We start from the raw sequence: 13,967 nt of genomic DNA, 5'->3' as shown, positions 1-13,967 counted from the left end.
TGGGATTCCATTTTCCCAAGATTCTTCCTTACCTTAGTTAACCCTGTGTCCTGTTCAGTGAATTTAATTGAAGCTTCCTTAGGAAATTTACTATAACATGACAAATTATCTTGCAATGTCTTGTCTAACCAATCTATAGCCAACATTATGACCTTTAAAGAAATACCATGTCCCTCTGAGGAAGGATCATTTAAAGAATGTTAAGTAAATAAAACAAACCAGGAGCCAGTACCTTAACTGTCCCAATTTCAGGAGTCTCCAGCTTCTGAGATATATCAAATAAATCTTGATCCTTCAAACATTCCTGTGAAGAAATTAACTTCTCTGCTTTCTCAGTACAAAGATCAAGTCTCCCACAAAAAGGTTATGGGGGCAAACCCAGCAAACAGTGTTGCAGTAGTAGAAGTTAAATGTTTATCCATTGTCCCTTTGATCACTTTGGGGGGCTATCCTCCCCTTCAATTCTCCCTTTCTCTTCCCCATTTACAATGAGTGGAGCAGAGTCCCATGCCCCCAAATATCTTTAAAGGGGCATGTGGCCATATGCCTGCGTTCTACGGAACCGATGCCCAGATATGGCCTGCAAAAACCCCTCTCCAACGTCATTAGATGTGTAGGGTGTCAAGCCAGGTGCCTGCCACCACAAGGACTCCTCCTATGTTCCTGATGTCTGAGGGAGCGGATGCCCAAATATCCCAGTCTGCAAAGATCCCTCTCTGATGTCACCAGATGAGTGGGGTATTCAGCCAGGTGCCTCCAACCACAAGGACTTCTCCTAAGCACCCCAAGTGACTTTAATTATTGACTCTTGTAAATGGAATTAGGTTTTGATTTGGTTATAGTCTCATTAAGTAGAATACAAAATCTTAATCTCCTAGAAATATCCACACCTTTTTCATGGAATAAAAAAGAAATGTTAAAACAATCTTATTTTTCATTTATAAGAGTGATAATAATTCCCTCTAGAATGATAAGGTTCATATTTAAATATTTTTATTGAGAACTTTGCATAGCAATACAGTGAACATCAAAGGGACTGTCTACAGCAGGGGTCCTCAAATCCAGTCCTTGAGGTCCACAACCAGTGTTTCTTCTAATTTTTCATAGGCTGTGTGCGCAAAAAATTTCATCTGTGCGCATTTTAAAGAAAAACTAAATTTGTGTGCGCTATAAAAATGATTGCCTGAGGGCCCGGAGTTCATTTATGGGCAGGTCTTTGAGTTTAGTCTGAATTAACGAAAACACAATGTAATTTTAGTTACACTTTGTTAGTTACACTTTATGTAACATAAAGTCTCATTTCAATAAACATAAATTCTTTAGCACTCTCTAGACCAGTAGAGGTTAATCTTTACAAATGGGTATATATCCAATCATGACCAGCAGGTGGAGACTGAAAACAAAAATGTGGGACAGTATATAATATACTCCCTTCTCTATTTACCTCAGTCTTCTTTCAGTCTCCAGCAGGTGTTGAGTGATCTGTACCCATCTCCCTTGGTAGGGCTGTTGGAATTTGTTTAGGGGTTTTCTAGTCCCTATTTTTGGCCGGACAGAGCTTTGCCGGGCCCTGTTTGGGGGTCCGTCCAACCTTGGGGGTGTCAAACCCGGCGGGTCTCGAGCGGGGTCCCTCCCCCCACTTCCTCCACCTCCCCACATTTTTTTAGAGGAGCCTCAGCAGTAAGCCTTACCCCCTAAATCAAGCAAGGCATATTGCTTCGAGAGCCTGTGGAGTCTGTTCTGTAAAAAATAAATAAATAAATCCTGAGGTAGTGCCGGTCTGCAGGGTTGCTTCCCTGTCAGTTTACTGTATTTTACTGTATTTTTTTCATCTAACCGGCACTTTGTTTCTAGCTAGGTTGCGTATGGAGCCATTGGGCCGGCCTGAACTCGGCGGTTTGGGCCGGTGAGGTGGTGGAGCTCCGTCGGCAGCGGCTGCAGGCGCCCAGAGCTCCCCGCCGATGGTGCCTCGCGAGTCGGCTGGGAGCAGTGGGGAAGCCCGGACTTCCCCAACCGCCCACGGAGGGATTCCCCGAAGGATTCCCTCTCAGCTGAGTTTAGTCTGAATTAACGAAAACACAATGTAATTTTAGTTACACTTTGTTAGTTACACTTTATGTAACATAAAGTCTCATTTCAATAAACATAAATTATGTTTCATTGAAATGTTTCATTGAGCGCTACCTAAAAATAAGGTATTGTACTTTATATACTTAAAATTTAGAAAATAACAGCAATTTAGTTTTCAAAGTTTTTCCCTGCGATCTTTCATATTTATCCAGTCTGAATAAATTCTGTCAAGATCTATTGAGCCTCCATCTTGAAAGTGACTCTTAACACGCATCAGCATTTCCAAATGCTCTAAATGTAAACGATTCCTTTGTTTAGTCTTCAAATTGTTCATTAGACTAAAACCACGCTCACAATCTGAACTAGATGCTAAGAATGTGGCACCAATGTCCATCAATTTTGCTAAATCTGCAAATTGATCATTCTGAAATGCAAATTTCGTCATATCTGGAAAGCTGTTTATCAGATTGCTTTTGATTTTTTCTGCAACAAGGAATTTAAAGTCATTGTATTGCTGAATAATAACACTTTCCTCCGGAAGAAATTGCTTATACTTTAAACAAAGAGATCTGATATGTCCATTTCCGAAGTCAAAGTCGCATTGTGATGCTATACAGTCAAAAGCAGACTATTCCTCAACTTCATTTTCAGGAAATCTTTCACCCAGATGCAAACATAGGATGTTGATGAAGGTTAATATGGAATTACCGTATTTTCGCGGATATAACGCGCGCGTTATACGCGTTTTTACGTACCGCGCATACCCCTCGTGCGTTATATGCCTGAGCGCGGTATACAATTTTTTTTTTACATATTTCACACCCCGCCCGACGCCCGATTCATCATCCGGAAGGACGCTCGCACCCCCACCGCTCGCACCTCCACCCCGAAGGACCGCCGACTCCCCGACAATATCGGGCCAGGAGAGAGCCCAAACCCTCCTGGCCACGGCGACCCCCTACCCCCACCTCGCGCTACATTACGGGCAGGAGGGATCCTAGGCCCTCCTGCCCTCGACGCAAACCCCCCTCCCCCCAACGACCGCCCCCCCCCCCAAGAACCTCCGACCGCCCCCCCCGCCGACCCGCGATCCCCCTAGCGACCCCCACGCCCCCCCACCCCCCTTCCTCGTACCTTTGGTAGTTGGCCGGACAGACGGGAGCCAAACCCGCCTGTCCGGCAGGCAGCCAACGAAGGAATGAGGCCGGATTGGCCCATCCATCCTAAAGCTCCGCCTACTGGTGGGGCCTAAGGCGCGTGGGCCAATCAGAATAGGCCCTGGAGCCTTAGGTCCCACCTGGGGGCGCGGCCTGAGGCACATGGGCCCAACCCGACCATGTGCCTCAGGCCACGCCCCCAGGTGGGACCTAAGGCTCCAGGGCCTATTCTGATTGGCCCACGCGCCTTAGGCCCCACCAGTAGGCGGAGCTTTAGGATGGATGGGCCAATCCGGCCTCATTCCTTCGTTGGCTGCCTGCCGGACAGGTGGGTTTGGCTCCCGTCTGTCCGGCCAACTACCAAAGGTACGGGGAAGGGGGGTGGGGGGTCGTGGGGGTCGCCAGGGGGATCGCGGGTCGGCTGGGGGGGCGGGCGGAGGTTCTTGGGGGGGGCGGTCGTTGGGGGGAGGGGGGTTTGCGTCGAGGGCAGGAGGGCCTGGGATCCCTCCTGCCCATAATGTAGTGCGGGGTGGGGTTAGGGGGTCGCCGTGGCCAGGAGGATTTGGGCTCCCTCCTGGCCCGATATTGTCGGGGAGTCGGCGGTCCTTCGGGGTGGGGGTGCGAGTGGTCCTGCCGAGGGGGGAGAAGAATCGGACGTCGAGGGGGGGCATCAGGCTTTCAGGATGGGGACAGACCTTCAAGGGGGGACAGGACTTCAAGGGGGGACAGGCAGACCTTCAAGGGGGACAGGCACGGAGAGGCGGGGCAGTGCACCGAAAGTCAGGGCGGGTGAACGGTGAGTCGGGGCAACCAGAGGAGAGTCGGGGAGGGCGAAAGGAGAGTCGGGGTGGCCAGAGGAGAGTTGGGGAGAGCGAAAGGAGAGTCGGGGTGGCCAGAGGAGAGTCGGGCAGCATGCGCGGTATACCCATGAGCGCTGTATACAAAAGTTTCCGTACATACAAGTGTGGTTTCTGCGCGCTATACCCGTGTGCGCGTTTTACACGGGTGCGCGTTATATCCGTGAAAATACGGTAGTATCCACTGAAACTTTTTCTCCAGACCTCATCCTGTTGTCAAGAAGACTGTTGACTTTATCACTCCACTTAACCTTGTTGCCTAAGTATTGCATTTGAAGTTTGTTCAATTTACCCTGTGCAAGATGATAAGCTTCCAATGGTGTCAAACCACGTTTTTGAAATGCCATGGTTAAGGAAGCCAGTTCTGATAAGACATCATTCAAAACTTCAAGTGTAATATGAAATTGTTCACTGTTCAGCTTCTTATAGCAGTACTTTGCAATAGGATCATTATCTTTGTCTTCTTCAAAATATTTTAACAGGGGATCATAATTTCGAATAATTGCTTTAAGTGCAAAGTGTCTAGATAACCAGCGCACTTCATTCAGAGGTCTGAAAGCAATTGATTCACATTCAGATGCATCTGCTGTTTCTTGAAATTTGCATCGTTTAGTAGAAGACCGACAGAACACCGTGTACACAGTTCTCATTACAGTTTCTACTTCTTTCATCAATTTTACTTCTTTCCATGAATCAGAAAGTCCCAAATCTTCCCGATGTGCAACACAATATTGCTGCACTAAATGTGGAATGTCTTTTCTCAGCTGTACTGCAACACCATCTATTTTGCCCAACATAACAGAGGCACCATCAGAGGTGAACATGACCATTTTATTCAGGTCAAATTCATGTTTCCTATAGAATTCCCTAATTGCTGTTACTATTGATGTAGCATCACATGCTTCCAACTCTAGCATCCCACCAAATGATGTCCTTTACTCATTTGAATTGACTGGCCGATACTTAAAGTAGAGTATTAAGTACTTGTTAACAGAAATGTCTGTGCTTTCACCAACAGTTAACGTATGATACGTTGCTAATTTAATGTCTGCCATACGATCATCTTGCACAATGCCATTGATAATTCCAAGAAATTCAAATGCATAGTTTTTGTTTCTCCAGCTATCAGGTATACTAAAATACTTCGCCATGTGCTCATTGATATCTTGAACAGAGAGCATTGAGATATTCATCTTAATGGCTAGCACAACACTGTCGACAAGAACCTTAATTTCATCAGGACTGGAACGCTTCCGTTCATTACTAATTTGCCTGTTTTCTTTTTTGGTTGGGCTTTCAAGCAACATGTTAACCAGTCCCCCTCTTAAATTCGGATTTTTACTTCTGAGTTTCCTAATACTGTTGGTATGAGATTTACTTATTAGATGGCGTTTCAGAAAGTCCAGTTTCCAAACATCATCCCATATTTTTCCAGTAGAGAATTTTCCAGTTGCTTTGGCATCTTGACAACACACAACTCCATCGTCTTCATCATAGGTAAATATTTCACACAGTCGAACACGCATTCTATTTCGAGATTCCGGTGTCTCCGTTTCAAAAATTTCTTCAAGCCATTCAGATCTAAAAGCTGTTGCAGCTCTCTTGCGTTTTATACTTTTTACCATTCGCGGTTTAGACATTTTAAGATTTATATCTGGTTGCAATTTAATAAACGAATACAGCTATACAACTGCAGTACCACGCTGCACACTACGATTCCACGAAATAAACAATATGGCGGAACTTCAGGAAGTCAAAGAATCGGAAGTGTTTCATATCCTATGGGCCACAGGCTATGTCCCTATGGGGCACGTGACATGTCAAGTTCAACTTCCAAAGATAACGGAATCACGTGAATGACTTAAAATATATATTATAGCGCTTCAATAATTGTGCTAAATGGGAAATAGGAACAGCTGGTCTTCTGCAACATTTCATTTTAGCAGTGAAAATCATTTTAGGCAAAAATTAATTTTTTTGTGCGCGCTATTTTAATTTGTGTGCGCGGGTTCGGCAAGTTGTGTGCGCGCGCACAAGTGCACAGCTTAGAGGGAACAGTGTCCACAACCCTAACCTGGTTTTCAGGATTTCCACAATGTGTATGTATGCGATTTGCTTGCAGTAGAAGCAGCACATGCAAATAGATCTCATACATTTTCATTATGGACATTCCCACATTTTAAAACTTTCTATTTAACCAAACTTAACCAAAATAATTGTGACATTGATTAACACACCTACTCCCCTTTTCCACCCTCATCCTTTTGAAACTGTTCCATAAACAACAAAACTATATGCTCCAGGTCTCTACAGTAATATACAAGCAATTACTATCCCTTATGAAGGCATGGAGCTTGGGTTCTTAAAAGCTCCATGGGCCAAGCTAACCTGGTACACATTATGGAGGGGGAAAGGGGGTTGAGGGGGGTGGCTGACCTGGATCAAGCTAACCTGGTACACATTATCCAAAGCCTTCCCACTGGGCTTGCATATTAGTCCACAGATTATTGATAAAAGAGAGTTTGTCAGCCTTTGATCATATTCCCATTTTGTTTACACTTGCTGCATGTAACTGTCTGGTAAAGTTTAGCTGTGATCTCTGGAGGTGACAAGGCTGCACTCCCCTTTTTGCTGGGGGATATTACAGAGTGAATCAAACTTTTTTTTTCCCTATCTTGGATTTGAAGCAAACTAAATTGTGGGATTATAAAATGGAAATAACGTTTGGTGACACTCCTCCATTTGTTTTTCAGGAATGATACCAAAACGGTGAATGTTATCACTACTGCCTGCTTCTCAAAAGTCACCAAGGTAAGTTAAAAAACCCAAACAAACCAAATATAACAATTTGGGTTCTTATGCATTAAATATGACATCAATACAGAGGGGCTATTAATTACAGTGCGGTAAAGGTTTGCAGTTACCATGGGTTAATGGCTGCCTAAATTTAACACACAGTAATTGTGGAACTTCCATGTTAACTACTGGGGGCAACCTCAATATTTTGTCATTCAGCTACACAGAGAAATTTTTTTTTTCAATGCATGCCAGCTGAATGGCAGATAATACAAAAATAAAAAGAAAATGGACTGATGACGAAATATGATGGAATAACCTCTTATAACTGAGTGTCATTTCTGAAGGTTCATACCTTGGCAACTAAGAATGTATAGTTGGTATATATTATGAGCATAAGTATAATATACCAATATCTCTATATATTTAGAAAATATAACAAATTGCAACTTATTGTGTTCTAAACTTTTTTGCCAGCTTGAAAGTGCAACAGATATTTATTGCAAAATCCTCCATAATTTGTATTGCTATTTAGTGAATCATTATAAAATAGTCAAATACTCCACTCTATTTGGTAATATCAATAGCATGCATTTATATATATTAGGATTTATGTACAGTGCTCCCCCGGTCATTCGCGGTCGGCGATTTGCGGTCCCGGCATTGCAGTAGTCCAACCGTGACAGCACCATACTTTGAATCACACTTCGAACATGATATAGAGACACCATAGGTTTCAATTTCTGTAATAAATTAAAATGAAAGAAAGATGTTTGAATGACCTTAACAATTCAATCTTTCATAGTTAGTTAGACCAGAATCCAACATCACTCCCAGCAATTTCATTTCCTTTTGTACAGGTAAAAGAACATCATTCACAAGCACAGATTCAGGCCATTGTTCCTCCATAGACTTGTCAATAATCATAAACTCTATCTTATTAACATTAAGCACCAGCCCATTGCCAGATATCCATTCACCCACTTTCTGCAAACATTCTGTCAGCTGATATATCAGTGCATCCCCCAAGATACAATACAGGGGAAAAAACTGGACATCATCAGCATATATTCTATAGTGGACCCCCTAAGCATCAAACACTTTGCCCAGTGATGACAAATAGATAATTAAATAATAAGGCAGAAAGTGCTGAGCCATGAGGAAACTCCCTGTCCAGCATGACTTCCTGAGACATCTGCTCTCCACAGCACACAATTATCTTCCAGAGAGATAGGAGACAACCACTTATAAACTTATCCCCCTATCCGCAGTCCCATCAATTTCAATAACAATAAAAAAATAATGTCAGTCGAATCAAAAACTCCTGATACATCCAAAGAAACCAAACAGAAACACACATTAGAATCCGAGGAACATCCACTGTGGAGACCAGCAAAGTCTCTACCCCGTGCAACCATCGAAACACAAATTGAAAAGTATCTAAACAACCATTCTACTCAACAAAACTTTCAAGCTGTTTTAACACTACCTTCTAGTGCAAAAAAGCATGAGTCTTGGACCAGTGGGTAATTCACCTCTTAATCACAAGTTGTGTCTTGTGGGTAATTCACCTCTTAATCACAAGGCGTCATCTACCTTTTTCAGTTCCACCTTCTCTATCTCTGCTCTGTGCTCCTGCGCCTTTGTTTCTCCTTCTACAAGCGAGTTGAAGGTATTTTTCTGCTCTGCTCTGCTTTGTTTATTTTTGGGCTTTTTGGTGCAATTTTAGAGGCTTGTCATTGCTACAGAGGTTGCTTGGGGCAGCTCTGCCTGGGGGAATACACAGACTCTGAGTGTCAGAGGCCTGTAGCTAGGAGGGCAACCCTTTTTTCAGTTCCCTTATCTAGCCAGCCTGCTCTAACAATTTTGTGATTTGGGGACCACTACCCTTGTAGTGAATCTTGCTCCTGGTTGTTGCCAGAGCTTGAGCACAGGCTGTGTGGCATCCATTGTCAGTCCTGGGCAATTTATCGGTTGCCAGCTGCACTTCCCCCCCCCCCCCCCGAAGATGCGCGAGGTGCTGTGGGGGTCTGGGGTCTCAGGCTTTACCATACTCTGACTGGCAGTTCAAAGAAACAACCTGGAATCATTTTTATATGTTTGTCTGAGGCAATAATCTTCCCCATCATTCAGCAGCTATTTTAGCTGAAGGAGGCACAGCACCAGCAAAACAATGAATATTGCCTATTATAGTCAATGGGAGACATCGGGGGAGGGGTCTGTAATTGCCTTTTTGGGGTGTCTAGGGCTTGGATTTGGATCCCCTATCTCCAAAGACCCCTTTCCCATGTTTTTGAACTTTTATTTAGCACTTCAGTCTGTTTTTTGGCGCCAAAACACTACCACAGTGCCACCTTGGATTTTTCAGTTTAATTTTAAAAGCCTCTGTCTGTCTCAAAAACACCTCAATTTTGATTAAAATTGTTAGAGGTGTATTCCTCAGGCTGCTTTACCCCTGATTCAAGCCAGATTTGCACCAGATGGCTGGCTGAGGAACATTCTATGGGGTATGTGATGGGTGGCGAGAGCTTTGAGCTTAGCTCCCTCTGGTCCCTCTAGGGCAGTGGTTCCCAACCCTGTCCTGGAGGACCACCAGGCCAGTCGGGTTTTCAGGATAGCCCTAATGAATATTCATGAGATATCTGCATATAATGGAGGTGCCAGGCATGCAAATCTGCTCCATGCATATTCATTAGGGCTATCCTGAAAACCCGACTGGCCTGGTGGTCAGGGTTGGGAACCACTGCTCTAGGGCAATGGAGTCGCAGATGGCTTGTATTTTGGACGGCGACTTGGTGTCTTTGGTGAAGCACAGATATCTCTGGACTCATGAGAAGACAAGGGGGGGGGGTCCCTGCAGGTATTCCCAGGGCATCCTGTTCAGGGTTTTAACCCTGATTTTGTCATATTTTTGTTCAAAGCTTATATGGGCTATTGGGGCCCATCTGTGCAGTCTGGGTCCATACACTGAACTTCTGTACAAGTTTTGTACCACAGGATGTTCCATAATGAAAGGAGTGCAGCTAGGGCAGAGTTGGGAAACCTGCAGCCTGTAATTGAATTTTGTGTGGCCTTCAAGACCAGGGATATTATACACAGAAAATGTGGTTACCAAGAGTTTTGGCAATTTTAAATACTGTATTTCACAAATATTTTCAGAATAGTCACTCTAGCAGTTTTGTTTCCTTCATTGTTAGTCAAATTTTTGTTTATTTGTCAAAGAAGGTTTGCGGAGCTCTGTGTATTTTTGGTTCTGATATTACATTATCAGAACACAGGATAGTGGCTCTCTGTGTATATAGATTGCCTAATGGCACGTTGGCACAAAAGTGACTTTGTGGCTCTGGGAGAGAAGATAAAGCTAGGGCCTTCTGACCCTACATCTGTCACCAGAATCAATTGTTGGACCAGCTGCCTGATGGCAACTTGTCCAAAAGCACAGCTAAAAAAACATCTCCAGCAAATCCCCTTCCCTGTTAGTAGAAGTCTCTAATCTGTTGCATTTAACATATTTTACGTTAAATGCATCATATGTAACTATTTTGTAAAAGTAGCATCTTGACAAGAAATAATAATTTTTTATAACACTTTTCTGGTTTATGTTAATGTTTTCAGTGTCTCAGATCTCATTGCTCTTTGTCTTCTGTTCAGATTCTGGTAGCTGCTCTGAAATTCTTCCTGGGGAAAGATGAAGATGAGAAGCGCGAGAGTGACTCGGAATCAGAGGTCAGTTCACAGCTTCATGCTGGTGAGCTCCTAGACTAGTGGTCTCCAACATAGGGCCCCCAACAGTCCTCCACTGCAGCCCTCAAGCACCTCTCCCACCTTGATTGGCATCCTCCTACATTGGCTGCAATCAACTGCCCATCTCGACCTTCTGAACCTGCCTCAATTGCTGCTGTGCTGAAGAAATTCTATCTCTCATGCCGCCTGAAGCCTCTGCAACATCCTGTCCCACGCTGCCTCCTCCAACAGAACTCCTTTTTCAGGGCAGGATCCTTCAGAGAGGCCTCAGGCAATGCAGAAAAACAGCATGCCTTCAGCACAGCAGCATTGGAGGCAGGTTCAGAGAGCTAAGATGGGCAGAAGGAAGGAGCCAAGAGGGAGAGGATATGAACTACAGGGGGCTAGGGAAGGGAGACAAAAAGCAGGAGATGTTAGAAACTAGATAGATTAGAGAAGGAGAAAGAAAGTTGAATGTGAAAAATGAATATAGGCAGGAAGCGAAGGAGGGAACAAGATGATTAGAAAAGTGAAATCATTGGGGTGGGTGGGAGGGATGTCTTTCTGGTTCATTCTTTGATTAAATTGTTGGATAGGAGGGGAGGGATATTTATTTTCTGCATTGTTATTAATGGAATTTAAGTGCTTATTTTGTTATTAATGTCTGTATAATTCATGGCACTTTGTATTAGCTTTGAAAATTAATAAAGATTTAAATAAAAAAAAGAAAAGTGAAATCATCAGACAAAGGTAAGAATAATTTTATTTTTTATTTTAAAAGTTAAATGTGTAAACCAGAAAACCTTTGGTGACCCTTGTAGCTTTCTTGTGACCACTTTGTAGACCTTTACGTGAAAACAGTTCAGTCCTTTATCACCCAGGCAGGATGCATTGCTTTAGTAGGTTTCACTTTCAATAAAAGAACTTAAAATCAAGATATACTTTCTGAAGAGAACATTAAAAGAAATGAATGTGTCTCCTGAAACGCAAGAAGTTTCAGCGATTTTGGAATCATCTGACATTGAACTATCTGGTCATGCTACATTAATAGTTTCTTTTGTTTTCCATCAAGATAAGGATTTAGTTTTGAAGCTTTATTATAATTTAAAGCAGGTTACCTACTTAGGTGAAAAAAAATATATATCTTTCTGGATGTCTCTAAATGGACTCAAACTAGGAGAAAATTTTTTTTAGTATATCGGGATAAAGTAATTTCCTTAGGTGCTATTTTCCAGTTGAGATTCCCCTGTAAATGTTTTGCAACATATCAGAGTAATAAGTATATATTTTATGAGCCAGACCAGTTGCATTTCTTTCTAGAAGGAAAAGGAGTTTCCTTAGCACCCCAGTGAAAACCAGAGTAACTTTTTGTCTGTGAGTTATAGTTGAAGTAATCCTGCTCTATTTCTTTGTGATTTAAATGTATTAATCTCTTGTCCTAGAAGAGTTTTTCATGCTCCTTTCTAAATTGAGGACTATATTTCAAGGTGTGTTTGTTTCCTTTTTGATTTAATTTGTAAACGCCAAAAATAATTGGTTGGATTGTTTTTTCTTTATTTCCTTTTAAGTACAATTGTATTGTACTTAATTGAAACTTAATTTAAAAAAAAAAAAAACAACTTAAAATCAACTTGATATATTGGTATTTCAGTTACTTTAAGAAAGAAGAAACATGAAATGTGGTGACACTGACTGGAGTGTGAATGATGGCATATAGCAGGTTGCTTTCAGAATATGTGCTGGTTATACAGAGCAAATGATCCATATTTGCCTGGTAGATTGCAAGATGTCCATGAAGGCTCCAATAAGCCATGTATGTTCTGTGTGTGGGGATTCAGTACTGCATTTAAGCTGCCTAGTGGGGCTGTGCCAAATATTTGTATTTGATTTGGCCTCAAATAATAAATACCCTGAATACGTTATCCATGTTCAGCCGAATAGCAATTTAAATTCAAATACAAATAATCCAGGGCTCTACTGTTCTAATTCCTATGGAAATAAGCACTTGATCTCTGTCACATTGCTTTTTTTATCACTATGTTAAAGCTCAATGCTGCCTATTTGTATTCGGTATTCATATTTGGCTGAACTCTGTTAACAAGGCAGGAACATTCCCTCTCAGGATCTTAAAGGCAGTGAACAATTCATTTCTGTGCATTAAAAAACTAATAGAAGCAGAAGACAAACACAAATAAGGATGGAGGTGTGGTAGACCCTGATTGATTTTCAGAGGACTGTGTTTATGTGGAGCTGGCTAAACTAAAGGTAGACAAATTGATGGGGCTGGATAGTATATATCAGAGGGTATTGAAGAAACTTAAGAAAGTTCTGGCAGCTCCGATGGCTAACCTTTTCAGTGCTTCTCTTAAGTTGGGAGAGAAGTAAGAAAGAAGTAAATCTAATTTCTGTGGTAAGTAAATTAATGGAAATGCTTTTAAATCAGAAAATAGTGAAGTTTCTGGAATCAAGTGGATTGCAGGATCCGAGGCAACATGGATTCATTAGAGGCAGGGGATCAATTTCTTTGAATGGGTGATCAGAGAATTGTGTAGAAGGAGTGTGCTAGATGTGGTGTATTTAGATTTTAGCAAAGCCTTCGACAGTGTGCCACACAGACATCTAATAAATAAACTGAATGCCCTCGGGATGGGCCCCAAAGTGACGGGCTGGGTCAGGAATTGGTTGAGTGGAAGATGACAGAGAGTAGTGGTCAGTGGAGATCGCTCTGAGGAAAGGGATGTTACCAGTGGTGTGCCTCAAGGTTCTGTTCTTGGGCTAGTTCTTTTTAACATTTTTATAAGTGATATTGCTGAAGGGCTTTCTGGTAAGGTTTGCCTCTGATACCAAATTCTTCAATAGGGTAGACACCCCTGATGGTGTGGATAACATGAGGAAGAACCTAGCGAAGTTTGAAGAATGGTCTGAAATTTGGCAGCTAATATTTAATGCTAAGAAATGCAAGGTCATGCATTTAGGCTGCAAAATCCCAAGGGAACAGTACAATTTAGGGGGTGAAGAACTTTTGTGCCTGAAAGAGGAGCGGGACTTGGGTGTAATAGTATATGATGATCTTAAGGTGGCCAAACATGTTGAAAAGGTGATGGTGAAAGCTAGAAGGATGCTAGGGTGCATAGGGAGAGGTATGGCCAGTAGGAAAAAGGAGGTATTGATGTCCCTATATAAGACTCTGGTGTGACCTCATTTAGAATATTGTGTACAGTTCTGGAGACCTTCAAAAAGATATAAACAGGATAGAGTTGGTCCAGAGGAAGGCTAATAAAATGGTGGTCTTCATCATAAGTCGTATGGGGACAGCCATAAAGATCTCAATATATATACTTTGAAGGAAAGGTGGGAGAGAGGA

At 42.5% G+C, this 13,967-nt stretch overlaps 1 protein-coding gene across 2 annotated transcripts in view; it reads left to right on the top strand.

The window, feature by feature from the left end:
* SDAD1 (SDA1 domain containing 1) overlaps positions 1 to 13,967 on the top strand; it is a 119,125-nt gene that overhangs the window by 23,598 nt on the left and 81,560 nt on the right. For both annotated transcript variants that reach the window (XM_033960885.1, XM_033960875.1), the window contains exons 7-8: positions 6,838 to 6,895; positions 10,532 to 10,606. In XM_033960885.1, coding sequence (XP_033816776.1) covers positions 6,838 to 6,895; positions 10,532 to 10,606 — 133 coding nt within the window. The remainder of the gene's footprint in view (positions 1 to 6,837; positions 6,896 to 10,531; positions 10,607 to 13,967) is intronic.

This window comes from Geotrypetes seraphini, chromosome 1, assembly GCF_902459505.1.
Source record: "Geotrypetes seraphini chromosome 1, aGeoSer1.1, whole genome shotgun sequence".
Classification (NCBI taxonomy): domain Eukaryota; kingdom Metazoa; phylum Chordata; class Amphibia; order Gymnophiona; family Dermophiidae; genus Geotrypetes; species Geotrypetes seraphini.
This window is presented reverse-complemented; position numbering and strand designations above follow the sequence as displayed.